Source organism: Dama dama, chromosome 12 (genome assembly GCF_033118175.1).
Source record: "Dama dama isolate Ldn47 chromosome 12, ASM3311817v1, whole genome shotgun sequence".
Taxonomy (NCBI): Eukaryota; Metazoa; Chordata; class Mammalia; order Artiodactyla; family Cervidae; genus Dama; species Dama dama.
The window spans coordinates 44,914,245-44,942,110 of record NC_083692.1 but is presented as its reverse complement, the minus strand read 5'-3'; the positions used below and the strand labels follow the sequence as shown (position 1 = coordinate 44,942,110).

The window sequence follows — 27,866 nt, the reverse complement described above, 5'->3', positions numbered from 1 at the left end:
GCTTTTCAGGAAGATTAATCTGCATCAGTGTGCAATACAAACAAAGGCCTAGAGTCCTAGACCATAGCTAGGAGACTGGTGTAAATAATAAGAATCTAACTTGGTAACTGTTTTCAGGTTGAAAAGGAAGGTTTAATTTCAAGAGACATTTGAAAAACAAATTAGTAAAATTCAGTTACTGGATTTTAGGCCCTGAAGAGGGAGAATCTCCTGCCCCTGTATCAAAGACTTAGAAGGAAACTTCTTTTATTCTCTTTTGGGATTTGGAGACAATTTTGTATGAGTGAAGATTCTACATGTGTAGTACTTATATTGTGATACATGAATCGTCATTGTGTTAAGAGAGGACTAGTCAAGTAGGCTTTTGTGTTTATCATCTGTACCCTTCAGAATAATTGACAATATATGCCACATCTATCTAATCTTCCATCATCACCATCTATTGAGATCACTATTGTCAAAGTCACCAATGACTTTCTTAATGTCAAATCCAGTGGTCATTTCTTTGTTTATGTTTTATTAGACCTCACTACTGTTTGAGACAGTTGACCACACCCTCCATGAAACATTTTTTTTTCTTGGAACTTCCATGATACCATACTGGACATATACCAGCTCATTTTGCTTGTTCATCATCTTCTACCAGATCTCTACTTGTTAGAGTGCCTCAGGCCTTTGTCATGAATTCTCACTATATGCTTCTAGGTGATTCTTCATTCTAAATACTGTTCAAGTGCCAGTGTTTCCCAAAACTATATCTCTAACCTTGGAAAACAACAACCTCCTAACTAGTATACCTACTCTGACTCTTTTTCCCTTATTTTGTTATTAACGTATCTGTCAGGGCAATCGTTTTAAAATGTAAATCAGATCATGTCATTTCTCTAGTTAACACCATCCAACGGCTTCCCACTGCATTTAGGATAAAATCTAATTTCCTTTCCCTAGCTTCAAAATCCTCTATGATGTAGTCCCTGACCGCCATTCTTTTCTTTTTTTTTTTTTTCAATTGGAGGATAATTACTTTACATTATTGTGATGGTTTTTGCCATACATCGACATGAATCAGCCACTGGTGTACATGTGTCCCCCCATCCTGAACCTCCCTCCCACCTCTCTCCCCACCCCATCCCTCTGGGTTGTCCCAGAGCACTCTCTGAGTGCCCTACCTCATGCATCGAACTTGCACTGCCCTGATCACCATTCTAAACTATAATTCCTACCAATTTTCCTCTCTGCTACTGCCATTCCATCCTTACTCACCTTTTAGTTCCTGGGACAGTATTGCTTTATTCCTACCTTAGACTCTTTGCTCAGAGTGCTCTTTCTCCCAGTTTTTTAATGGTTTGTTCCTTGTTCTGACCTTGGCTTCAATGTTATCTGCTGAGAAAAGCCATCCCTCAACAGTCAGTATAAAGCATTCACATAATTCCTCTCAGTTTTTGCAATTATAGTATAGCAGTTAACACCATCTTCATACCCACATACTGGCTATATCAACTGAGCCCAATTCTCTAAGCACAACCTCTTCTCCTAAATCTTAACACCCTTTCTCAGATTCATCCATATGTTTTTCATATTATCAATATAAGGTACTCAGTTCAGTTCAGTTCAGTCGCTCAGTCGTGTCAGACTCCTTGTGACCCCATGAATCACAGCACGCCAGGTCTCCCTGTCCATCACCAACTCCCAGAGTTTACTCAAACTCATGTCCATCAAGTTGGTGATGCCATCCAGCCATCTCATCCTCTGTCATCCCCTTCTCCTCCTGCCCCCAATCCCTCCCAGCATCAGGGTCTTTTCCAATGAGTCAACTCTTCGCATGAGGTGGCCAAAGTATTGGAGTTTCAGCTTCAGCATCAGTCCTTCCAATGGACACCCAGGCCTGATCTCCTTTAGGATGGACAGGTTGGATCTCCTTGCAGTCCAAGGGACTCTCAAGAGCCTTCTCCAACACCACAGTTCAGAAGCATCAATTTTTTGGTGCTCAGCTTTCTTCACAGTCCAACTCTCACATCCATACATGATTACTGGAAAAACCATAGCCTTGACTAGATGGACCTTTGTTGGCAAAGTAATGTCTCTGCTTTTTAATATGCTATCTAGGTTGGTCATAACTTTCCTTCCAAGGAGTAAGCATCTTTTAATTTCATGGCTGCAATCACCATCTGCAGTGATTTTGGAGCCCCCAAAAATAAAGTCTGACACTGCTTCCACTGTTTCCCCATCTATTTCCCATGAAGTGATGGGACTGGATGCCGTGATCTTAGTTTTCTGAATGTTGAGCTTTAAGCCAACTTTTTCACTCTCCTCTTTCACTTTCATCAAGAGGCTTTTTAGTTCCTCTTCACTTTCTGCCATAAGGGTGGTGTCATCTGCATATCTGAGGTTATTGATATTTCTCCCGGCAGTCTTGATTCCAGCTTGTGCTTCTTCCAGCCCAAAGTACTAGCTCTTACCTAATTATTTTTAAAATTTTGCTTTTAAAGAGAAAAAAAGAAAGAAAACAAAGCAGAAAAGTATTTGAAACTGCTAAGTTCTAATTTCAACACCAGAACCAGTATGCCATTATCTATGTCTGTTGTTACAAATTCCTCTACCAAGTAACCACACTATTAATGTGATATACTTAGCAGGGGTTTTACAAAACAATAACTAATTAATTAATGTATATGTCACCATGTAATTCTTTTATTTGCATATTATTTTCAGCTAATAGGTTTTATCTTTTATCTAATGCCAGTCAGAGACTAGAAATTTATTTAAAATTTAGTTTGACTGTTTGCTTTGTAAGAATCTATGCACATGTGCATATGTAATCCCACAAACACATGATCATAACATTATTTTGAGAGTTGTGTTTTCACTTATGTTGTGGGTAATCTTTCCTTGTCAAAAGTAGGTCTATATCATTATTTTAGGTAAAACTTTACCACAGTGCCTTTTTTTGGACATTTAGATTGATTACATTTTTTGACTGATATAAACATTTTAATAAATACCCTTCGACATTTAGCTCTGTGTACTTGTTCTGTTATTTCTTTGGAATAAATTCATGGGAGACTCTTTATTCATATTACCGGATTGTTCACTATATGTTTGAGAGGACATGATTTTGAAAGAAACTTTCTTTTTAGCAGTCCCACAGGTGTTCTCGTGCTTCATTTTATTCCATATACGAGGGGTGTGAACTCTACTACCTTGGCAGACTTTAGAAGTAAACTTAACAGCATAGACAGCAGCCCAGTGATAGGAAGGCCATTCTTCTTCCATTTCCTTTGGACAGAGCTTTGAAGTATTCCAGATTTTTTTTTTTAATCAAGGATTCAGACACTACCATTAAGTGTTTATGGTAAGTTCTGGTTCAGAGGGACTCCAGCTAGGTCCTCCCAAGAAGGAAATGGTGGTTCTGGCCTCTCCCCTGGGGTTTTTATGCAGTACTTCAGAGTAGAGATTCATAGACTCTCAAGGTTGAAAGAACCAATGGATGTCTAATTCAGCTACCGCTTGACAGCTAAATCCCTTCAGCTACATCCAGACAATTATTTATCAGTTTGTCTGTGAGCGTCCTTAGTGATGAAGAATTTATTTCCCAGGTTAGCCTGTTTCACCTGTGGATCATTCTGATTGTTTAAGATTTTCCCGGTGGGAAAATTATTCACTTCTTTGTTGGAGAGAACAGATGAAGAACTTTAAGATGGCTGAACTCCAGAACTAGAAGAGAGCACCACTAAAGGGGAGCCAGTCTGGTCACGGCTTCTAGTCAGGTTGTGGTGTAAGCAGTGTCCTCATTGAGTTCTTGCGGGGAGAGGGACTCTAGAACTATGTTTTAATTGATTAACTTCTATTCTCTAATGATCAGTCATTGATAGCCTGTGAAAATTTATAACAACCTTTCTGTTCAAAGTTATGTTTTAAATCAATTCATCTCTTTAAAAAAAAAAAAAAAAGGCTAGTAGGTAAGCCTTTGCAGCCCATGTTTGTCTATGTTTGAAACACTTTTTGTTTTTATAAAAGTAAATTGTTTACAGAGACCCCAAAAGTTATACCTTATTTCTGGGATAATCTATGTCCTTAAGGTAGCAAGTCATATCTAATGAATTTTCTTTAATATGTCATAAAGTTTCCCAGTTCATTAGTCATATTCTTTACTACAGTAAACTCTACTGTATGGCAGAGGTTTTAGAAATTGAAATTATCAAAATTTTAATAATGCAACTTTTCTAATGACTACTGTGATTTAGTATTATCATTTGTTAAAATTCAGATACCCATAAGTTTTTCCTGACAAGTTCCTAAAGGCTGTTATCATGTTATCACATGCATTTAGCTAGTGTTTTATGTGTTTCATGATACTATTGTTAGTCCACATTATTCCTTGCAGTATTTTTGTAATAGTTACATAGATAACTAATAGGTAACTACTGTCATCTCTAATCTTTGTTTTACATTTTTCATATAGATATTTAATACCCTGGCTAAATTCAGTAAGCCTTCCAAAGGATTGCAGACTCCAGTCATGGTTTTGGAGTTTTTTTAGTTTGCTATTTGAGGAGGTAATGACCAAAACAACCAATTTCAGTCAAATATTAAATTATTCAAAAATGCTAGCAGTTTGGTTTTTATCACTTTAAACTTAATAATTTCTAGCATGTGAGTAAGCCATATCCTACTAGGCTTGTTTTTTGTTATTGTTGTTTGTCTTACAGTAGGTCATTATTGATTATCTATTTTAAATACAGCAGTGTATGCATGTTAAGCCCAAACTCCCAATCTGTCCCTCTCCCCCTGCCTTCCTCCTTGGTAACCATAAATTCTTTCTCTAAGTCTATGAATCTGTTTCTGTTTTGTAAATAAGTTCATTTGTATTTTTTTTTTTTTGGATTTCATATATAAGTGATGTCATATGATATTTGTCTTTCTCTGTCTGACTGACTTCACTTAGTACCAAAATCTCTAGGTCCATTCATTTTGCCACAAGTGGAATTATTTAATTTTTTTTGGACTAATATTCCATTGTATATATGCATCACATCTTCTTTATCCATTTGGAAGATGAATTATAATTTTAAGAATAGTATCAAATATATATGAGACATTACTTAGGCTGTGGACCATCCTTAGTACTCACATGGAGTAGTTGACATCTTGGCATCACTCAGCATTTCATAGCTTAGGAGCAACTGTTCTGACACAATTTTTAGCTCTCCAAGATTACCCCACAGTTTGAGAGAGGGAAAAGGATGAGCCAAGAGAAATTTTCTGGGAGCTAAAATCATGTCATGTTGCCAGCCCATGGCAAAGCTGAGCTAGTCTTAAAAACCCACAGAACCATCAGAGAAAAAGGGATGAATGGATTTCTTTTTATTCCCTTTTGATTCCCCCTGCAGGACATCATGATTTAGTTCACTGTGTCTGAGGAGACCACAGGAGACCCTTGGCTTATGACCTAATTGGTTCCTGGAGGAAAAATGAAAGTTCAGACCTCTCTTTTATCCCCAGTTGGCACAATATTATAAATTATGGTCCTTTTCCTGGAAACAAACCCTGTACCACAACTATTCCAAAATATATTATTAAAATATATGTTGAATGTATATTATTTATGTTTATATTTTTACAAATATCTATTAAAGTATATAAAAGCAAAATTTGTAGCCACAATAAAAGAAAGCATGTTTGGGGTAGTTAGGGACTCAGATTCTGGAACCAGACTTAGGTAGGTTCAAATACCAACTTTGCAGCTTCCTAGCAGGGTGATCTTGGGCAGTTATTTAATCTCTCTGTGCTTTGGTTATCTGTAAAAATGGTGGTAATAGTCCCCACCTTCTAGAGGTGCTCTGAGGATTAAATAAGTTAATGTATAGAAAGCAGTGAGAATTGACAGTGCCTGACAACGTCACTAAGTGTTGACTGCTATTTTATATGTTGTAAATGCTCATTTTAGGGAAACTTTTCAGAATGGCCTTAAAATACCACCAGCTCAATCAAGTTGGCTCTCAAGGTTCCTTCTTTTCCTGATAAGACGTTCCTGAGTCTAGATATAGATGCTTATCATCATACCCTGCTCAAGGCTATTCACAATCAGGCTCCAGTCATGCCTTTTCTATACTTCTTTTGTGCAAATGCTCCCCTCAAGTTGTACTTTCTCTTTCCTGATTCAGCCCAACATCTGCCTCTTTTGCAAAATTTTACCAGTGTTATCTGCACTTCTTTGGAATTTATTGTGTGCTTCAATGTTCAATGTTCCACTGTTTTAAAAATCATCTCTAAGTCAAACCGTTTGACACTAGTAGCTATATGTAGTACAACTTTGTGTTCCCTTGACATCTACTTCAGGATGTGCTTAGTCACTTGTGTGCTAAGTTGCTTCAGTCATGTCAAACTCTTTGTGAACCTAAGAACTGTTGTCCACCAGGCTCCCCTGTCCATGGGATTCTACAGGCAAGAATACTGGAGTGAGTTGCCATGCCATTCTCCAGGGGATCTTCCCGACCCAGGGATCAAACCCAAGTCTCTTGTATCTCCTGCAACAGCAGACGGGTTCTTTACCACTAGCATCACATCTTCCTGACCCAGGGATCAAACCTCTGTCTCCTGCATCTCCTGTATTACAGGCGTGTGTGTCACCTGTATGTACTGTTTAATTGGCAGAGATAAGAGAAAGCAGCCTTTTAAAGACTGTACTATAAATTGAATTTTGTGTGTGCATGTACACATGCATGCATGTCCAATCTGCATAGCATTTTAACAGTTTTGAAAACTAACTGTATTTTTAAAATTGGAGGACTTTTGAGAAATTTAAAGTTAATATAACTAAGTGAAACATTTGCAGGTTAGATTGTTTGGAACTGCATAGGAACCAAAACACATCACACTTCATATATTGCAATCAGGCCTGTATCTCCTGTTGGATAATTATGAAATGTCTTCCTCTGAAACTACTACTACTATGTAGCAAAGAAAAAGAAGAACCCTGTGGCTGTGAATGTCCACATCACTGAATTAGGGCTATAAGAAGGAACTAGTTAAGGAATGGGAAAGGGAGAGAAAGGAAAAAACATACTTTTGGATCTGCTTATTTTCTAATATTTAATAATAGTAATAAAACATCTTACCTAAAAATATATGATGTAATAAGACATTTTAACCTTTTGGCTGTTGGCAAAGTTTTCTTCATAAAAGCTATTATATTTGACATCCAAAAATATTATTATCATAAAGGATTTTTTGTTGTTGTTCAGTTGCTCAGTTGTGTCCGACTCTGTGACCTCATAGACTGCAGCACATCAGGCTTCCCTGTCTTGCACCATCTCCGGAGATTGTTCAAACTCATGTCCACTGAGTTGGTGATGCTGTCAAACCTACTGATCCTCTGTCATCCGCTTCTCTTCCTGCCTTCAATTTTTCTCAGCATCAAGGTCTTTTCTAATGAGTCAGCTCTTCATATCAGGTGGCCAAAGTATTGGAGTTTCAGCTTCAGCATCAGTCCTTCCAATAAATATTCAGGACTGATTTCCTTTAGAATTGACTGGCTGGATCTCCTTGATGTTCAAAAGACTCTCAAGAGTCTTTTCCAGTACCACAGTTCAAAAGCATCATTTATTCAATGCTCAGCCTTCTTTATGATCCAGCTCTCACATCCATGCATGATTACTAGAAAAACCACAGCTTTGACTAGATGGACCTTTGTTGGCAAAGTAGTGTCTCTGCTTTTTAATATGCTGTCTAGGTTGGTCATAACTTTTCTTCCAAGGATCATGCATCTTTTAATTTCATGGCTGCAGTCCCCATCTGCAGAGGTCTTGGAGCCGAGGAAAATAAAGTCTCTCACTGTTTCCATTGTTTCCTCATCTATTAGCCATGAAGTGATGGGACTGGATGCCATGATCTTCATTTTTTGAATGTTGAGTTTTAAGCCAGCTTTTTCACTCTCCTCTTTAATCTTCACCAAGAGGCTTTTTAGTTCCTCTTTGCTTTCTGCCATAAGGGTGGTGTCATCTGCATATCTGAGGTTATTAATATTTCTCCCAGCCATCTTGATTCCAGCTCGTGCTTCATCCATCTCCACACTTAGCATGATATACTCTGCATATAAGTTAAATAAACAAGTGACAATATACAGCCTTGATGTACCCCTTCCCAATCTGGAGCTAGTTCATTGTTCCATGTCTTGTTCTAACTGTTGTTTCTTGATCTGCATACAGGTTTCTCAGGAGGCAGGTGAGGTGGTCTGGTATCCTACCGTCTCTTTGAGGATTTTCCACAATTTGCCGTGATCCACACAAAGGCTTTATCACAGTCAATGAAGCAGAAGTAGATGTTTTTCTGGAATTCTCTTGCTTTTTCTATTCCTTAATATTAAATATTTTAATTGAAGTTTACATAAAAATAATTTTATGCTATAATTGCCTTGTTTTTACTCTTTTTTCACTCTTTGTTCAGTTCAGTCACTTGGTTGTGTCCAGCTCTTTGTGACCCCATGGACTGCAGCACACCAGGCCTCCCTGTCCATCACCAACTCCCAGAGTTTACTCAAACTCATGTCCATTGAGTCGGTGATGCCATCCAACCATATCATCCTCTGTCGTCCCCTTCTCCTCACACCTTCAGTCTTTCCCAGCTTCAGGTCTTTTCAAATAAGTCAGCTCTTCACATCAGGTAGTCAAAGTATTGGAGTTTCAGCTTCAATATCAGTCCTTCCAATGAATATTCAGGACTGATTTCCTTTAGGATGGACTGGTTGGATCTCCTTGCAGTCTAAGTACCTCTCAAGAGTCTTCTCCAACACCACAGTTCAAAAGCATCAATTCTTCGACACTCATCTTTCTTTATGGTCCAACTCTCACATCCATACATGACTACTGGAAAAACCACAGCTTTGACTAGACAAACCTTTGTTAGCAAAGTAATGTCTCTGCTTTTTATTAGGCTGTCTTGATTGGTCATAACTTTTCTTCCAAGGAGCAAGTGTCTTTTAATTTCATGGCTGCAGTCACCATCTGCAGTGATTTTGGAGCCCAAAATATAAAGTCAGCCACTGTTTCCACTGTTTCCCCATCTACTTGCCGTGAAGTGATGGGACCAGATGACACGATCTTAGTTTTCTGAATGTTGAGTTTTAAGTCAGTTTTTTCACTCTTTTCTTTCACTTTAATCTAGAGGCTCTTTAGTTCTTCTTCACTTTCTGCCCTTAGGGTGGTGTCATCTGCATATCTGATGTTATTGATATTTCTCCCAGCAATCTTGATTCCAGCTTGTGTTTCATCCAGCCCAGCATTTCTCATGATGTACTCTGAATAAAAGTTAAATAAGCAGGGTGACAATATACAGCCTTGACATACTCCTTTCCCAGTTTGGAACCAGTCTGTTGTTCCATGTCCAGTTCTAACTGTTGCTTCTTGACCTGCATACAGATTTCTCAGGAGGCAGGTGAAGTGGTCTGGTATTCCCATCTCTTGAAGAATTTCCACAGTTTGTTGTGATGCACACAGTCAAAGGCTTTGGCATAGTCAATAAAGCAGAAATAGATGTTTTTCTGGAACTCTCTTGCTTTTTCTTTGATCTAACGGATGTTGGCAATTTGATCTCTAGTTCCTCTGGCTTTTCTAAATCCAGCTTGAACATCTGGAAGTCCATAGTTCACATACTGTAGAAGCCTGGCTTGGAGAATTTTGAGCATTACTTTACTAGTATGTGAGATGAGTGCAATTGTGCAGTAGTTTGAGCATTCTTTGGCATTGCCTTTCTTTGGGATTGGAATGAAAACTGATCTTTTCCAGTTCTGTGGCCACTGGTGAGTTTTCCAAATTTGCTGGCATTTTGAGTGCAGCACTTTCACAACATCATCTTTTAGGACTTGGAATAGCGTCACTCTTTGTTAGTGGATATAATTGAATTTGGGCTATGGTATTAGTTTTTGTAGACATTAAAAAATGAATTCCTGTCAAGGATACCTTAAAGCAAGGACCCATCTTTCTTTCTTTCTTTCTTTTAATACTAGATACTCTGGATGAATATTTTGAGTATGATGCAGAGGAATTCTTGGTCTCTCTGGCCTTGTTAATAACAGAAGGACGAACACCTGAATGTTCTGTTAAAGGTCGAACAGAAAGTTTCCATTGTCCTCCAGCACAGTCTTGTTACCCAATAACTACAAAACATGAATGTAGTGACAAGCTGGCCCAGGTGAGAATTGTGTGTTGAATGCGTTTTATCTGCCTTTTATATAAATTAGCTTAAATTTTTCATCACCTTTATTACAATTATAACATTCACATTTAACTATAAAATTGGTTACAACATAAAGAAAAAGTATAGTACGTAGCTTTTCCATCAGCAGGTAAGCATGCAGCCAATTTCATACCTTTGTCCACACACATCAGATTTAAGATGATCCTTGTTAACTATGAATTAGATTCCGTTAGTTTTAGTCTCAGCCCTAGTTCATCAACTTTGTGTTCTTGTTTATTTATTAGATTTATGTTCATTATTATTTTCCCCACGTTAATGGAAGGATGCTTTTTGCTGTCATTAATGTTTCTGTATAATACTGTTAAAAATAATTATTTTGGTATGTAGTGTATAATTCGCTGTAAAGATATTTCTGCCAGTTAGTTTTTTAAATGTAGTCCAAAATTTTAAACTTCTAAAATCCTGTCTGTTTTGAGTGTTTAATGAAAATGGACTTTTAATATTTTAAATTAAAAATAATAATTTTTAATATTTTAATAGTTTGCTCTTAGAATGACTCTTTCGTCTATAATTAATGATATCGTTGACAGATGAGACAAGGCTGGGCCATCTTGAGGCCTGTCAGACATTGTGCATGGCAGTTATTTTTCCACAAAATAGAGCAAAGATATCCTCCCACAAGAAAATTTGCATCAAAATTGTTGTTAGCTACTAATCCCCACACTCTGGAGTTAATAGTGCTGATGCATTGTTTAATGAGGAAACCTAAATAGACAGACAAGCCTGAGCAAAGCCCTTGAATAGGTGACTCATTTTCATACAGATGTCTGCTTTACAATTATACTTTTTGAATTGAAATATAAAATTGGATGGGCTATTGAGCCATTTTGCTTATCTCCATCTTCTCGAAGTGTCGCCAAGCCAGACGAACTAGGTCTGAGGTCGCATTGTTGTGGAAGAATAACCTTCCAATCATGGTGGAAGTGATGCTACTACCAGACTGCTGCTACAGTGATGATGGGCCCACCACCGAAGGAATTGATCTGAATGATCCTGCTATTAAACAAGATGCGTTATTATTAGAAAGATGGATATTGGAGCCAGTTCCTCGACAGTAAGTTCAACTGAGTTTGAAGTTGTCCCTGTTAAATTCGATTTTCCATTACTTTCTATAAATTACTTTAATAATATGTCTTTGAATCCCTCTATTTATGTATTAAAATTTACCTATTTTGTACTTCTGTGACTTCAAGTGACACTCGTAAATGTACTCCCACACTCTTGAAAGCACATACCCTGAGTGATGTATTTACCAGTTTCTTTCTAAAATTCAGTCATTTTATACTTACTGACATTTAGATGATGCTTTTTGACTTTCCTTAGGAGTGGTGATCGATTTATTGAAGAGAAGACTCTCCTGTTGGCTGTCCGCTCATTTGTGTTTTTTTCTCAATTAAGTGCTTGGCTGAGTGTTTCTCATGGTGCTACTCCACGAAATATTCTTTACAGGTATGTCTAGGGCAGAAAAAGAACCATGCATATTCAGCTACAGTGCTTAACTACCGAATGGTATTTGACCTTTTAAGCAGTTTATTTTCTTCATTTCTAAATGTAAGTGGATAATATTTACTCAAGTTTTTCTCAAAGCAAGTTAGAGAAATTTAGATATGATATGACTCAAGATGAGTTTTGCTTCTTGGGTTAAATTTGGTGTAGATTTGTTTTCAGAGAACTGTTAAGCTTACTTTATAGAACCAACAATGAATTCATACCACCATTATAAATAAAGTGAAAAAACTTTCTGGGCTGCTGAATTTTCACAATGGTAAACCTACTTAATTTTTAGATCTTGAAAACTGTAAACACACAAGCTGCTGAACAGCTGTCTTAACTGTCTCCTTAGGCAGGTAGCCGTGAGAAAGAGAGTATCTCTAAATCACCTCACAGAAAGCATATAATTATAATAAAATTAACTGAATTCATTTATTTAGTAGCAAATGGAAAGTTCCTTTTTTCTGTTTTAACAACTAATTTTGAATTACAGTATTTTTTAGTGCTTTACTACTATAGTGTTCTTAAAAAGAAGATTGTCTGTATTGCAGGCATAGTCTATTTATGTTGGTTTTGTTAGAGTGACATGCATGGTAAAGTAGATTAAAATCTCAATAGAACTAATGCAAACAAAGGTAAGTATATGACTGCTTAAAGTTTTAAAAATAATATATAATAATGATATGTTTTATAATCCATTGATTCCATTTTTTTCTGTGTGATTCTAGAATCAGTGCTGCTGATGTAGACCTACAGTGGAATTTCTCACAGACTCCAATTGAACATGTGTTTCCTGTTCCCAATGTTTCTCACAATGTGGCCTTGAAAGTCAGCGTTCAGTCCCTGCCCAGACAATCTAATTATCCAGTTTTGACCTGTAGTATTCACACTAATATTGGCCTTTATGAGAAAAGAATTCAAGAACATGAACTTAAATCCCATCAGCACCGAAATTCTACAGAAGCAGATCACTGTAGTACAGACAGTTCACAGCGTGTTTGCAGCAAACAAACTTGGACCATGGCACCTGAAAGCATAATATTACATGCAAAAAATGGCACAACTCCAGAATATAATGCAGCTGTCAAAAATGTCAAGCTATATCCAGGCACTGGCAGTAAATCTGACTATGGAACGTCTCAAGGCAATATTTTGGGCTTCAGTAGTATAGGAGAGAAAAAGTCACATGAAACATCAGTGAGAACTTTAAAGTCATTTTCAGTGGTTGATTCCAGTGACTCTAGTCGCCAGAGTTCCTGGCAGTCAGTTGGTGAAACTAATCCTTTAATAGGCTCTTTAATTCAGGACCGGCAAGAAGTTATCGCAAGAATAGCTCAGCATTTGATTCATTGTGATCCAAGTACTTCCCATATTTCTGGACATCCACTTAATATACAAGAATCTAGTTCACTTAATTCAAAACTTCTCCGTGTTTCACAAGAAAATGAAAGTGTAAGAAGATGTAAAGAAACATTCTCTGTCTCTTTTGGCAGTCCAGAGCTCACCTCTTCAGAAGACACCAGTGAAGGGAAGATTCGAGTAAAACCAGAAACTCCTCAAAATGGCACTTGCATCTCTAATGGTCTTCATTCTCGTCAGTCTGTTGGTGAGACTAATCCTTTGATAAGCTCTTTACTCCAAGGACGGCAAGATATCATTGCAAGGATTGCTCAACACTTGGAGCATATTGATCCAATGGCATCTCACATGCCCCGGCAATCATTCAATATGCAGGACTCCAGTTCAGTTCCTTCTAAAGTATTTAGGAGTTCCTATGAAGACAAAAATTTATTGAAGAAAAACAAGGATGACATCTCTGTTTCCATTTCTAATACAAAATTTTCCTTGTTAGATGACATCAGTGAAGGGAAAAACTTAATATCTAACAAATATTTTAGTTCTTTTAATTGCAACAGTAAAGTCAAGCCTTCTTTGCAACCTCAAACAAGAAGAAATCTGTATAAGGACAATCCTAGTGAAATCCGAAGTACATTTCAGGAGATACAGAACAAAGCTACTGGTTTAATAACCCCTTCGAATATATCTCACTGCAGAGAAAACAACTTCGATTTGACAATCAGGTTAGAAAACACACCTTCTGAGTGTCAATTTAAGAAGCAAGAAATTAGCGATGAAATTGATAAAGAGCATTCAAACTGTAATAGTATTGACAAACAGATTTGCACAAATAAGTATAAGGACAAAATAATAAATGAAAATTATAATCCAGAATCTTTTAACAGTCGCCAGTGTGATAATTCAAAAAAAAATGACTTGAAAGTAAAAGTTACTGTGTTGGAAATGTCTGGATATCTGAGTAAACATGAAAACGAGTGCTCAAATAAAGACCCAAAAAGGCCTAAGCCATGTGAACAAAACACTCAACTTAATAGTATAGAAAATTATCTCGTTAAAGATAGTGAAGGTTTCAAATGCAAAAAGCTAGACCAATTAAGAAATGAACAGGATAAGAAAGAAGATCCAATTGATGAAAACTCTCAAAACTCTTCTCAGAGAAAGAATTTAAAAGATTGTTTGTCCACATGTGAACGACTGAAAAATAAAGAGGTGTTGGTAAGTAATATCTAACATTTCGAATATAATCCTCAAATATTTGTTATGGTTTGAATTTTGTTTACAGAAAATCTTGTTATAAAGGTCCAAGGTGCCATTGTCTATAGAGCAGACTGTCTGGCTACAGAACTAGTATTAACATCCTTATAAATAAACCACCCACTTAAGAGCAAATGCTAGGTAAATTCTTCCTCTTTCCCTTTTTTGTTTATTTCAATACTGGGAACAGTTGCTGGAGAGTAAAAAGGAGTCAGAAATGAAACTTGTATCATTAGCTTAATGTGTTGTTAGCAACTCTGTCCCATTATGAGCAGAGTGCCCATTGTGTTATGCCTCTGCTCAGCTAAGGAATATCTAGTGAAATCACTGACCTGTGGTCAAAATACCTACATTCCAGTCCAGACAAATTTGGTCCTTGAGTGAAGCTGAATAAATCACTCACTTCTAAAACTTCCAGTTTCCTCAATTTTAAAGTAAGAATGATGAATCTCTTTTGCTTTCAGTTGTGGTAATAATTAAATGGTAGATTTTTAAACATTTTTTAAACTTTTAATTTACTACATAAATCAGACATACTTAAGTTAGTTCCATTTTATTTGTCCACCAAACCACTTTTTAACTTTAGAAAATTATTATTAGGCTTAAATTTCCTTTGTTTCTCTAAAAAGCATTACAAATTTATATCTCAGTTATATGGAAAACTACTTAACTGCCTTGATCCGAATCTGAATGACCTTGGTTCATCTTCTTTATCAGGCAGATTAGTCTTGTTGGACATTAGAATCTTAAAATTATGCTATGTTTCCAATTGCTGTTTTTCAACAGAAGATTTCCTCTCCTCTAACACATGGGTTTAACCAAATTTCAGTTTCCAATTTACTAAAACGTTAATTGTCACAAAAACCTACCCTGACCTTAAGAATACTAGCTTTTCATGATCCTTTCTGGTACATTATAGGGAGGCTTACTTTGACCATGGTACTTTTCAAGCTACTACGATTAGTTTTTTTCATGTTCTTACTTTAAATATAATTATACAGCCTTTGCTATGTGCCTAGGCACTCTTATGAATGTTTTATACATGTTGGCTTACTAAATCCTTTCACTATGATGTGAGATTAGTGTTGTTATGCTGTTATGCTGTTACTAACTCAAGTTTGCAAATGAGGATTCTAGGCCTGGAGAGGTTATATAATGTGCCCAAGGTAATAAAGCTAGGAAATATTAAAGCCAGGACCCATTAGTTCTTTCTGATTTATATTCATGTGTTTTCATGAATTTTTGATTTCTGAGTATAAACTTGCATAAATTCTTAAGAACTAGTCTATTGCTTATATCACTTCAAAAACATGGTACTGTGACTGTGTTAAGTATATTTTAAAATTCACATTTATATTCTTGTATCATGCACTAACTACCAAATTATATTTTCTGAGGAGGGCTCTTGCTATTTACATAGTTTTGTATTTTAGAATATTGTACTAATTTTTTTCTAACTATGAGAAGTTGTTTTTTTTTACAAATTAAAAAAATTGAATATTAGCTTACTAATGTTAGACTAAGTATAAAATACATTGACCTGGTGTGCCGCAGTCCATGGGGTCATAATAAGTCAGACACAACTGGGCAACTGAACAACAACAAGGCATACATTGGACGTACTTTCTTTATTTGAGTTTATTCAGCATCTTAGAAAAAACTCTTAAACTCTGTTTTCTAATTAAATTGTATATAAATGTGTGTGTATGTGGTCTTCCCTTGTGCCTCAGATGATAATAAAGAACCTGCCTGCCACTGCAGGAGATGCAGGTTCAGTCCCTGGGTTGGGAGGATACCCCAGAGAAGGAAACGGCAACCCACTCCAGTATTCTTGCCTTGAAAATCCCATGGTCAGAGGAGCCTGGCAGGATACAGTCCATGGGGTTGCAAAAGAGTCAGACATGGCTTAGCGACTTAACAACAAATAATGAATATGTGTGTATAGATAGGTTTATAGGTCATTAACTTTACCACCAAGGATGTAATACCTCAGTACATATTAAGAATAAATCTAAAAACAAAAAGCTTAAATGTTACTATTAAAATCTAATTCTTTTCCTAGCAGAGAACTATACCACTTAAACATTCAAGTGTCTGGCAGAAACATAATTTTCATTCCTTGGATGGAACCTCAACCAGAGCCTTTCATCCTCGAACTGGATTGCCTCTTCTTTCCAGTCCTGTAAGTATTTTTCTCTTATTTTTTTTCTCTTATTATGTAAAATGTTTGCAAATAATTTTATCCAAATTTGAATTGAAAAAATTTAAATTTAAATACTTCAAAATAAATTTTTAGTGGGAAATCATTTTACCTTTTGATATACTTAATAGCTAAATGTTAATATGGAAAAGGAAAAGTGGATAAAATGAATTTATTATGTTATGATTATAAAATTTCTATGAAATTCTTTATGTCCAACATATTAATTCTTACTAAGGAAAATAAGTGTCGAATGTATTTTTTATAAATAGATTTGTGTTATAGTACTGAGCCTGGTTGATACCACCAGCTGAATCATCTGGGATTCAGATTTATGGCTGTCTTTGACTTAGGACCTGTACAATTCATCATCTTATTTTGAGATATAGAGGTTTCCCCTTTCTACATTTACAAATAAACTTATAGATCTGAGTGTGATGGTTAAGAGCCTTGTTTTGGAGTCACACCGACTATTCTCTAGCCGTGTGACGTTAAGTGAGAAATATTATCTCTCTCAGCCTCAGTTTCCTCATCTGTAAAAAGGGAGTGATAGTGTCTGCTTTAGTGTTGGGAGGATGATTAGTATCATTCCTGACATATGGTAAGCATTTGATAGTCACTAGTGCTTCCGTTTCAGTTAAACTAGAGGTAAGTTGTCAGTATCCTAGCAAACTGAAAATATATTTATTTTGCTACTAAAGTAAGATAATTTTTGTTTTTATGCAAGTTTTAAAAGTAAAGGCAAAGCATATGTTTAAAAAATAATTCTTGAATAAGAGATCTAGATTTAAATTTGTAACTAGGACCTTAGGTATTTGTTTTAGAGAAGTTGAATTCCAAACAATGTAAAATAATCCCAAATATTTGACCTACCTATGAGGTGCTTTCAAAATACCCAAGTGATCAGGAAAAAAACTTACATCATGCTGGTGTAAAGACCACTACATGCAGAATTCTGTTCAGTATGGTAGACTGAGTTGATACAAGATCCTCCCTCTTTTCTAAACACAGAAATACTGGATAAAATATAACACAACTTCTAAATACATAATATAGTGTATAAGCAGGAAAGATACATTTCCAAATACTAACTTGGGGTGAATTAATTATGGCTTTCCAGAACATCTAAATCTAATATAGTGCTAAGGTTTAATGTTCCTGCTGGGTCAGGAGTCAGGTCTATACTGGTCATAGCTGAGACCTAAAACCAAACTCCATAAAGCCAGAAACAGAAGAGGACTGCCATTCTAGAAATGGGAAAGAGGAGGGGGAAAAATCACCTATTTAATTAAAAGGTACAACAGGAAGGTATAGATTAGATGGGAAAAAAGAAGCCCCCCAAAGAATTTGGACCTAAGCCTAAATCACCCCGAGGTAGGGGGCTCCAAATTTGTGCTATATATGAGAAAACATGAGATTATCCCACATCTATAACCCATGGCACCAAGGATTTATTTTCAACAATAGCTTCTGCTGAAGATGATCTCAGGGGAATTCTTTGTAAAATTTTCCAGGATATAAATGAAGATAAAGACAGGGAACTGAGATAAGAGCACATGTGGAATTGGAAAAATAGAAATGAAAAATATAACTGAAGTGTACATATATGTGCACATACCCATATACATGAATTAAATGGTGGACTGAAATCATCTGAATTGAGATTTAGTAAATGGATAAACAGATGTTAAGAAAGCACCGGGAATAAAGTGCAGAAGGAAAGACAGATGGTACAGAATGGAAGTGGCCTGGAGGATAAAACGAAATGTTCAATATAAGCCTAGTAGAAACCAAAAGGAAGACTAGATGGAATAAAGAAAATGCAGTATTAGAAGAAATGAAAGTAGAAAATGTTCCTGAATTGAAGACGTGAGAATTTGGATTGAATATTTCACATTAAGTTCTGACTCCAAAATATAGCATGGTATACTTGTACAACTCTCAAAAATATTGAGATTGTTTAGACTTTCAGTATCATCTGTTTCTTAATCATAAATTAGACCAATCACTCAGATACTTTATACATATTTAACTTTAATTTTAGAGACAAATCCATCTAACCTGCATGTTGTATGTGATTTTACCTTTTAATTTACACTGGGGTCTTTCACGTTTAGAGTATTTTGAGCTAGTTGGTGGTATGTCTTAAATGTAATTTGGTATGCAATAGTGATTGAAAATCCAGAATAGTATTTTTCAAGACTATTCTCTGTGAAGCCCCAGCCAGGGTTCTTAGAAATGTGCACTGGGGTAGGGATAGGTAAAGGAGCGGCAGAGTTGCCCAGCCCCCACGCTTCCATCACCATTTAATTCTTTCCCCCCCTTTTATTAGAAAGCTATAAATCATTTATTTCTACCACATTCAATACAAAAGTATGTAAAGTAAAAAGTAAAAATCTTATTATAATATATATTAAGATTACATGTAAAATTTGGTTTTAGAGAAAACTGGTTATGATTCTTTCTTCATTTATTTGACTGCACCGAGGTTTTAGTTGTGGCCTGTGGGATCTAGTTCCCTGACCAGGGATCAAACCCAGGGCCCTATATTGGGAGCCCAGAATCTTAGACACTGGACTGACGACCAGGATAGTCCCTGGTTCTGGTTCTTAAAAAGTCAAAACCTAGGGAATTCCCTGGTGGTCCAGTGGTTTGGACTTGGCACTTTCACTGCAGTGGCCCTAGTTAATCTCTGGTCAGGGAACTAAGATCCTGCAAGCTTCGAGGCGTGGCCAAAAAAAAAAAAAAAACAAAACCCAGTAAAAGTACTTTTATTAATCATTTGTTTATTTTTTAACTAGTTAATAAAATGAAGACATAGGGACAATATGTAATAAAAAGGGTGATTTTAAGTATACTATTAAGAGAGAAGTTGTATTATTTTTTAAGATATGTTTAGCTTTCATTTGAAATTTGTTCGATCAATTCAAGAAAAAAATTCAGTCTTTTGAAATTCTTTTGAAACCTAACAAGTGATTATTTTAACCTTAGGTTCCTCAAAGAAAGGCACAATCAGGTTGCTTTGATCTGGATTCTTCATTCCTGCATCTGAAAAGCTTATCATCTAGAAGGTATTTATCTTAAAACTCATTTGTGTATATGAAATAGTATTACATAAAAATCTAGTCTTTCATAGTAAATGATGTTGATTCTGAAAATCAAAATTTTTACAGGAATCTTATTTTTCAGTTTATCATTTTCAAGATGATTTCACACATTCAGTTATTAAAGATGACAGAGATTAAGACAACGCATTGCTAACTATATAATGGCATCATAATAAACAAATACTGAACATTGGTTTTAACATTTAAGTGGGTTTGTCTGTTTCTGGTCATTCACCTCCTCCTCTGTCTTATACACCTTTGCAAAACAGCCTTGGCAGTTTGTTCCATGTTGACAAATAATATTATCATTATATTCTTTAGTCACATAATTTTGCTTTGTATTCTAGTTCTTAAAATGAAGATTGATGTAGAAGACTGTATTCAGTTCAGTTCAGTCACTCAGTCGTGTCCGACTCCTTGCAACCCCATGAACCACAGCACACCAGACCTCCCTGTCTATCACCAACTCCCGGAATTTACCCAAACTCATGTCCATTGAGTCAGTGATGCCAGCTAACCATCTCATCCTCTGTCGTCCCCTTCTTCTACCTTCAATTTTTCCCAACATCAGGGTCTTTTCAAATGAGTCAGCTCTTCACATCAGGTGGCCAGAGTATTTGAGTTTCAGCTTCAACATCAGTCCTTCCAGTGAACACCTAGGACTGAGTTCCTTTAGGATGGACTGGTTGGATCTCCTTGCAGTGCAAGAAGACTGCATTACACTACTATGTATTTCCAGTAGATGTTTCTATGTGATATGTTATAAATTCCACCTTGAAATCTAGGATGCTTTATATATATTCTTTATCAAATACAATAACAAAGATTATAAAATCAGGAATTTAAGATATTTCATATCTTAACATTTGTTTACATTAAATTTTTTATTATGATAGTTTAAGTAAAATTGATCAGATCTTCCTAATTTAGTTTTGTACAAAAGTAAATTAGAAAACATTGTTGTTAATGTGCCCATTTGCTGATTTGTTCTTTTTTTATTTTTTGTTCTGTTTTTAAATAGTCCTCAACCATGTTTAAACATTGAAGATGATCCAGATATTCATGAAAAACCACTTCTGAGTTCTAGTGCTCCACCTGTAACAAGTCTTAGTCTCTTAGGAAATTTTGAGGTAATGTTTTTTAAAACTATTTTAAGAGCTGATGTTTCTTAACCTAGATCCATGGTGCTGTATCATTTGTTTTTGAAAAGGAAATAAGTAGATTATATTTTTCTAAAGCCTTGAAATCACCTCCTTTCCTTCCTTTCCGATTTTTCCTTTTTCTTGTTTTCTCTTTCCTTTTCATGACAAGTGAAGTTGGGAGATTGTTGACAGTGATAACTTACAGTTGGGTAGCTGGTGGGAAGAGAGGGAGCACATAGGTGAAATCAGGTTGTATGGAGGTATCCGTTACTCTACCTGGAAAATAGACTTGACCACATCTTACTGGTAAAACTGTCTCTGGGATCCAGAAGGAATTGATGATGGGCTGATAGAAGATGATTCATCATCAAAGGAGGTTGATTTTCAAAATCAAATGGTTCTTTGTACTATATTTACAACTTCTCTGTAAATCTAAATTTATTCTAAAATAAGATTATTTTTAAAAAGTCAAATGGTTAAAGGTCTCTCATACATGTGCTGCTTTATTTAATGACTGTTGTACTTGAGATCAAGTATATCAAGGGTTTAGTTGTCTTTAATTAGAAAAGTCTTAAACATTGTACTTGTAAATGACATTAAAAATTTTTTTGATTGAAATATAGTTGATTTACAATGTTGTATTAGATTCTGCTGTATAGCAAAGTGAATCAGTTGTAAATATACATATATCTACTCTTTTTTAGATTCATTTCCTATATGGGTCATTACAGAGTATTGAGTAGAGTTCCCTGTGCAGTACAGTAGGTCCTTATTAGTTATCTATTTTATATATAGTTCAGTTCAGTTCAGTTCAGTTCAGTCGCTCAGTCGTGTCCGACTCTTTGCGACCCCATTGAGTCGGTGATGCCATCCAGCCATCTCATCTTCTGTTGTCCCCTTCTCCTCCTGCCACCAATCCCTCCCAGCATCAGGGACTTTTCCAATTTATATGTAGTATTGTGTATATTATTAATCCCAATCTACCAATTTATCCTGCCCCACTTACCCACTGTAACCATAAGTTTATTTTCTACATCTTTAACTCTTTCTGTTTTGTAGATAAGTTTATTTGTACCCTCTTTTTAGATTCCACATCTAAGTCATATTATATTTTATTTATCTTTACCTGACTTACTTCACTTAGTATGATAATCTCTAGGTCCCTCCATATCGCTGCAAATGGCATTATTTCATTCTTCCTGTGACTCAGTATTACTCCATTGTATATATGTACCACATATTCTTTATCCAATCCTCTGTCGATGGACGTTTAGGTTGCTTCCATGTTCTGGCTATTGTAAATAGTGCAACAGTGAACATTAGGGTGCATGTATCATTTTGATTTATGGTTTTCTCCAGGTATACCAGTGGGATTGCTGGGTCATATGGTAGCTCTATTTATATTTTTTTAAGGAACCTCCATACTGTTCTTCATAGTGGCTATACCAATTTACATTCCCACCAACAGTGATTTTAAAGAATTCCTTGGCAGTCCAGTAGTTAGGACTCCCTGCTTCCACTTCAGGGAGTAGGGTTTCAATCCCTATTGGGGAACTAAGATACTGCATGCCGTGAGGTACAGCCAAAGAATAAATGAATGATTTTGTATGTATTTATGGGTATGGGTGTATGTACACACACACACACACACACACACACACACAGACTTCCCTGGTGGCCCAGTAGTAAAGAATTCACCTGCCACTGCAGGAGCCATGGGTTCAATCCTTGGGTCAGGAAAGAAATGGAAACCCACTCAACGATTCTTGCCTAGGAAATTCCTTGGACAGAGGAGCCTAGAGGGCTACAGTCCATAGGGTCGCAAAAGAGTTGGACATGACTTAACAACTAAACAACAACAACAGTGGGTGTATATATATGTGTGTGTGTGTGTTGTGTATTTATACATATGTATGTTTGTATGTATATATATGCATGTAGGACAGGGGAGCCTGGCAGGCTACAGTCCATGGGGTCACAAAAGGGTTGGACACGACTTAGCAACTAAACAACAACAACGATGGGTGTATATGTGTGTGTGTGTGTGTGTGTGTGTACATATGTATGTTGTATGTATATATATATATATATATATATATATATATATATATGCGTGTATAAAAATGTATCCTGAAAAAGGACATGGCAACTCACTCCAGTATTCTTGCCTGGAGAATCCTATGGACAGAGCAGTCTGGTTGGCTACAATCCATAGGGTTGCACAGAGTCAGATACTACTGAAGCAACTTAGCTTGCATGCATGCATAAACACATATATAACCACCAATCACCTTGTTCAACTTGCTTATTAATTTTGTTCATGGGGGGAGATTTTTGTATGTAGATTTCCAAATCATATAGAAATAGAAACGATTTTATTTTTTACTTTGTAATTTGTATGCCTTTTATTTCCTTTTCTTGTAGTTTTGCACTGAATAGGGCGTAGCATGCATGCTAGTATATTCATTTAAAAATCTAAAGTCAGAGACCACTTTGGCTCATTGACATGGTCCTTTTGACCATGGAACTTGAGAATTGCTGATGTCACTTTCAAATTTAGACTTGTGAGGGCTTGGAGTGTTGCTTTTCAAAGAATTACTGAATCAAAGAAATGCTACTCACATTTCATGATGTATGCATATATGTGTTGATATACATATGTATATGTGTGTGTATATATATATATAAAAGAGAGCTTGTGAAAAGATTTACTTGTTTCTCATACCTGGGCAGATAAATATTAAATAACAGAGTGGCTTCCTCAGTGAATGAACTTGGGAGAGATGGATAAAGAGCTTTTCTACTGCTTTTATTTATATACTCTTAAATATTTTCCTCAACATGTATTTGCTATTTTTTAAATTAAACTGAAAAATAAAATATATGTCACATACAACAGTTTTTAAGAAGCACTTGTTTCTCAAAGCTGAGTACTTGACTTTCTGTTTTGATGCAACTTCTGTAATATAACCTGTTAATAAGCTTTCAAGTGCTTCTCTGTGGCTAACACTAGGAACTAACTAGGAACTAACTAGGCTAACACTCTGTGAGGAATAAGAAAATTTATAATATTATACTTGCTCTGGTAGAGCATATTTTTCTTCACAGAGATAAGAATAGCTTATTATGCAATTATGTCTAAACAGTGGTTAAGTTTAAAGATAGTTCAGTGTAGATTTGAATAGTAAAGAGGCCAAACTTTATATGATTGATGCGGGAGGAAATTGATTTCTGGTCAGATGAACTTTTGAAATGAGGGCATGGCAATAGCAGTGACCACTCGCCTAGTGCCAGAAAGCGTAGTAACATATTTCTTTAAATAGAAAGAAAGAATGTGTTAACTTTTAATTATTCCTTAAAATTTCTTTTATTTTATCTTCCAGGAATCTGTCTTGAACTATCGTTTAGATCCTCTTGGCATTGTTGATGGCTTTACTGCAGAGGTAGGGGCAAGTGGTGTCTTCTGCCCCACCCATTTGACTCTTCCAGTTGAAGTGTCATTCTACAGTGTTTCTGACGATAACGCTCCCTCTCCTTATATGGCAAGTATTTTTCAGTTGTCTTCTGCTGAAATCAACCATCTTAATGACAAATGCCTTTAAGTTTAAAGAGATTTAGTACTGCTTTGGTGCAATGCTTGAAAATATAAAGCATTTCCTAAGAGGGGATTGAGGGCCAAATAGAGACCAATATGCCAAAACAGCACCTTACAGCTTCTTTCTGAGCAAGCTCCAATGACAGGTATCCTCTTCTGTATTTGAGATGATGCTGAAAATTTACTTGTTTTTATTTAATTTGAAAAATGATAAAATTTTGATTAGTGATGCTGTAATTCCATATCTTGCTGAGTTCACACAAATTCTTAAGTCCTTACTGTGCACTCTAGTCCTATCAGGGTTGCCTTCACTATGATCCTCATCTCAGTAGAGTTTAAATAAAGATTTAGTGACCTACGTTTTCTGTGAAACCGTTTCACTCCCTTTCTCCTGTTTGGTTTATCTTTGGACCATTTTTTTTTTTTCCAGTCCCAATCCTAGGATTCCTAAAACAGACGAGGATACTGTATTACACAGTTTATTTCTTTAGCTCTGAATGTGGCCCAGTATAGTTTCTTGAAATTGATGGATAAATCGGCCCAGACCTGGGGAATGCCAAGGGTGAGACTTTACACCAGAAGCCACCTGGTTTCCTGAGGCTCCGACTTGAGAGCTTCTAGCAGCACAGCCCTGCTGATCAGAGTTAGGGGAGAATGAGTAATCTGTGCAGGGTACGTAAACTGATTTATGACAATTGGCCACAAATGCAAGCTATTCTGAATCTACCCTCAGGACTGCAAACGAGTTTGCCTGCTTGCTAAATACAGCCGATAACATCAAGTAGAAATGAATTTGGACTTCTCTGGTGGGTCAGCGGTAAAGAATCTGCCTGCAATATACAAGACCTGGTTTCGATCCCTGGGTCGGGAAGATTCCCTGGAGGAGGACATGGCAACCCACTCCAATATTCTTGCCTGGAGAATCCCGTGAACAGAAGAGCCTGGTGGCTACAGTCCATGGGATTGCAGAGTCGGACACGACTGAGCAACTCAACAACAGAACAGGATTTTTTAGCTCAGTGGGCATGAATTTGAACAAACTCCTAAAGACAGTGAAGGACAGGGAAGCCTGACGTGCTGTAGTCCATGAGGTCTCAAAGACTGCATGACTGAACAACAACAAGGTTCTTTAGAATACTAGCTATGTCTGACTCCATGCCAATGTTTTAGTGGAGAGTGAAACAGCTCAGGGGAATAAGAGCAGTGTCTTGAACCTTAAGATCCTATAATTTTATCTTTCTCATTTTTTTATTCCAGCAGATTTGAGGATAAAATAAGCCCTCAACTGCAAAAATGATACCAGGTCCTGGTGTGTGATTACTGTCAGCCCCTTTCCAAAAGACAAGTCAGTGGCTACTAATACAAGTGTTTAAGAAGTTTACACTGATGGTATAAAATATGGAGTCAGATCAGGGTTTTTATGTTATGCCTTACTTTGGGAAACACAAATTTCAATAGACATAGAAATATATATTTCTGGTCTTCCTACTTGAGTTTCCTAGCTTATCACCTGATCCAATTTCTTTCTTTCCTTCTTTCTTTCTAATATCCTTCTCCCCCCATCTTCTAGATTCTCAAGGACATTAGCAACAGTGCCTTTTGTTATGAATAAAAGCTATGAAAAGGGAATTCTATTACATAATTGAGAGTCAGGAGTCTGATATGTGTTTCATACTTTAATCAAAAAAGCACAATGATATGTAATCATTTATTCAAAGTTTTCTTTTTTTGATAATAATTACATTTGTGAGTAATAATCATGAAGATGCATAACAATGGTTGTTACAAAAAACAGGCTCAGTTCTTCACAAACCTTCCCAGTTATCATATACACCAAATGATATTCACCTAACATAGAAAGATATGTCCACTTTTCAGTATAATTTTGAAAAAAATAGCTGTTAATTTTACATAATAAAATGGAAAATATCATTGAGATATCATTAAGATAAGCTCAATATAAAAAAATGTGAAAAAAAATGTGTATCACACTGAATGCTTACAGTATTAGAATACATTTATAAAGATGCCATTTTGCTTTACTAGAACATCTAGGAGTCTCACTAGTTTCACATATTCTGTTGGCACATACTAATACAGAAGTGGAAAGATAAGGTCTAAGGTCATTAGTATACAGAGTTTCTGATGACTGTTAGGGGAGTTAGAAACAAGATAAAAGAGTGAATTGGCTGAAAATTAGCTCAAAAAATATCTTGGCGTGAAATTCATGAGCAAGAGGTAATTTGAACTGTGCTTTAAAAAAAGCAAAACAACATTTATCCTTGACCTTGGTTGACATCTAAAAATTGAAGGATTAAGAGATAAAGGATTTTATCATTCTGTCTCCAGAAAGTACATCCAGGTGATCACAGATTTTGAATAAATATTGAAAAGATTTTAAATCAGGTTAAGTTAGTATATCCTTTAAGAATCTCTTACTTTTCTCTGATAATTGTCTTTAATGAATTTTCCATTATGTAATTTTTTACTCATTAAAAATGAGTTGCCTTTGCAAATGACCCGGTCCAAATCTTAGACCACAGATCTTTCCTACTGTATATTAATAAAATTGATCTTGTTTTTTAGGGAATCTTATTTATATTTTGGTAGTTGTCTATTTTCAAAGGACTGATCATGTTTTAATAAGGTAGTATATATCATAGACCAGTGGAACTGAGACACCAAATCCCACTTTCTTACTCTAATAATGACCTTGGGACTTCTCATAACAAATTATACAGTTGACTCACAAAAGTGAAATTTTAGCACAGAGAATTCTGTCTTTGTGGTGTGGAGATAGTATCAGGCTTTTCATTAAATAATTCCTTTAAGATTAGTTCAAAGCCAGATAAATATCTCTCTCCAGTCCAGTGTTAATGGTAAGAGTATTCTCCAAGTGTTAGGTAATGTGACAACATTTCACTGTTTAGAAACTATTGCATGGTGATACCAGTTAGAAAGGTCTAAAGCAGGTTTGCTCATGGCAGCATCATGGTGTGACTTGCATTATGATCATATTAACAACACTATAGGGACTTCTCTGGTGGCTCAGTGGTAAAAAAAAAAAAAAAAAATTCAACTGACAATGTAGGAGACACAGGTTCAATCCCTGGTCCAGGAAGATCGCACATGCTGTGGAACAACTAAGCCTCTATGCCACAACTATTGAGCCTGTGCTCTAGAGCCCAGGAACCTCAACTACTGAGCCCATACACCACAACTCCTGAAGCCTATGCACCCTAGAGCCTGTGCTCTGCAACTAGAGAAGCCACCACAGTGAGAACACTGCACGCAAAAGAGTAGTCCCCGCTCACTGTAACTGGAGAAAAGCCTGCCCAGCAACGCAGACCCAGCACAGCCAAAGATAAATTAATTGATTTTTAAAAAGCAACACTATATATTTTATATATTTTGTCTATTTGTAATTAGCCATATTAAGATATCTTCCTTCAGTTTTACTTAGT

General features: G+C 36.1%; 1 protein-coding gene across 7 annotated transcripts in view; it reads left to right on the top strand.

Annotated features, from left to right (window-relative positions):
- ATOSA (atos homolog A) overlaps positions 1–27,866 on the top strand; it is an 83,865-nt gene that overhangs the window by 48,943 nt on the left and 7,056 nt on the right. For 6 of the 7 annotated variants that reach the window (XR_009695113.1, XM_061157191.1, XM_061157190.1 and 3 more), the window contains 8 exons: positions 10,004–10,188; positions 11,106–11,308; positions 11,578–11,703; positions 12,474–14,319; positions 16,421–16,540; positions 19,550–19,629; positions 20,687–20,795; positions 24,191–24,349. Coding sequence is in view for 6 of the 7 variants with exons in the window: in XM_061157191.1 (XP_061013174.1) it covers positions 10,004–10,188; positions 11,106–11,308; positions 11,578–11,703; positions 12,474–14,319; positions 16,421–16,540; positions 19,550–19,629; positions 20,687–20,795; positions 24,191–24,349 (2,828 nt within the window). In the remaining variant the exon portion in view is untranslated. The remainder of the gene's footprint in view (positions 1–10,003; positions 10,189–11,105; positions 11,309–11,577; positions 11,704–12,473; positions 14,320–16,420; positions 16,541–19,549; positions 19,630–20,686; positions 20,796–24,190; positions 24,350–27,866) is intronic. The other variant, XM_061157187.1, reaches the window with a different exon arrangement.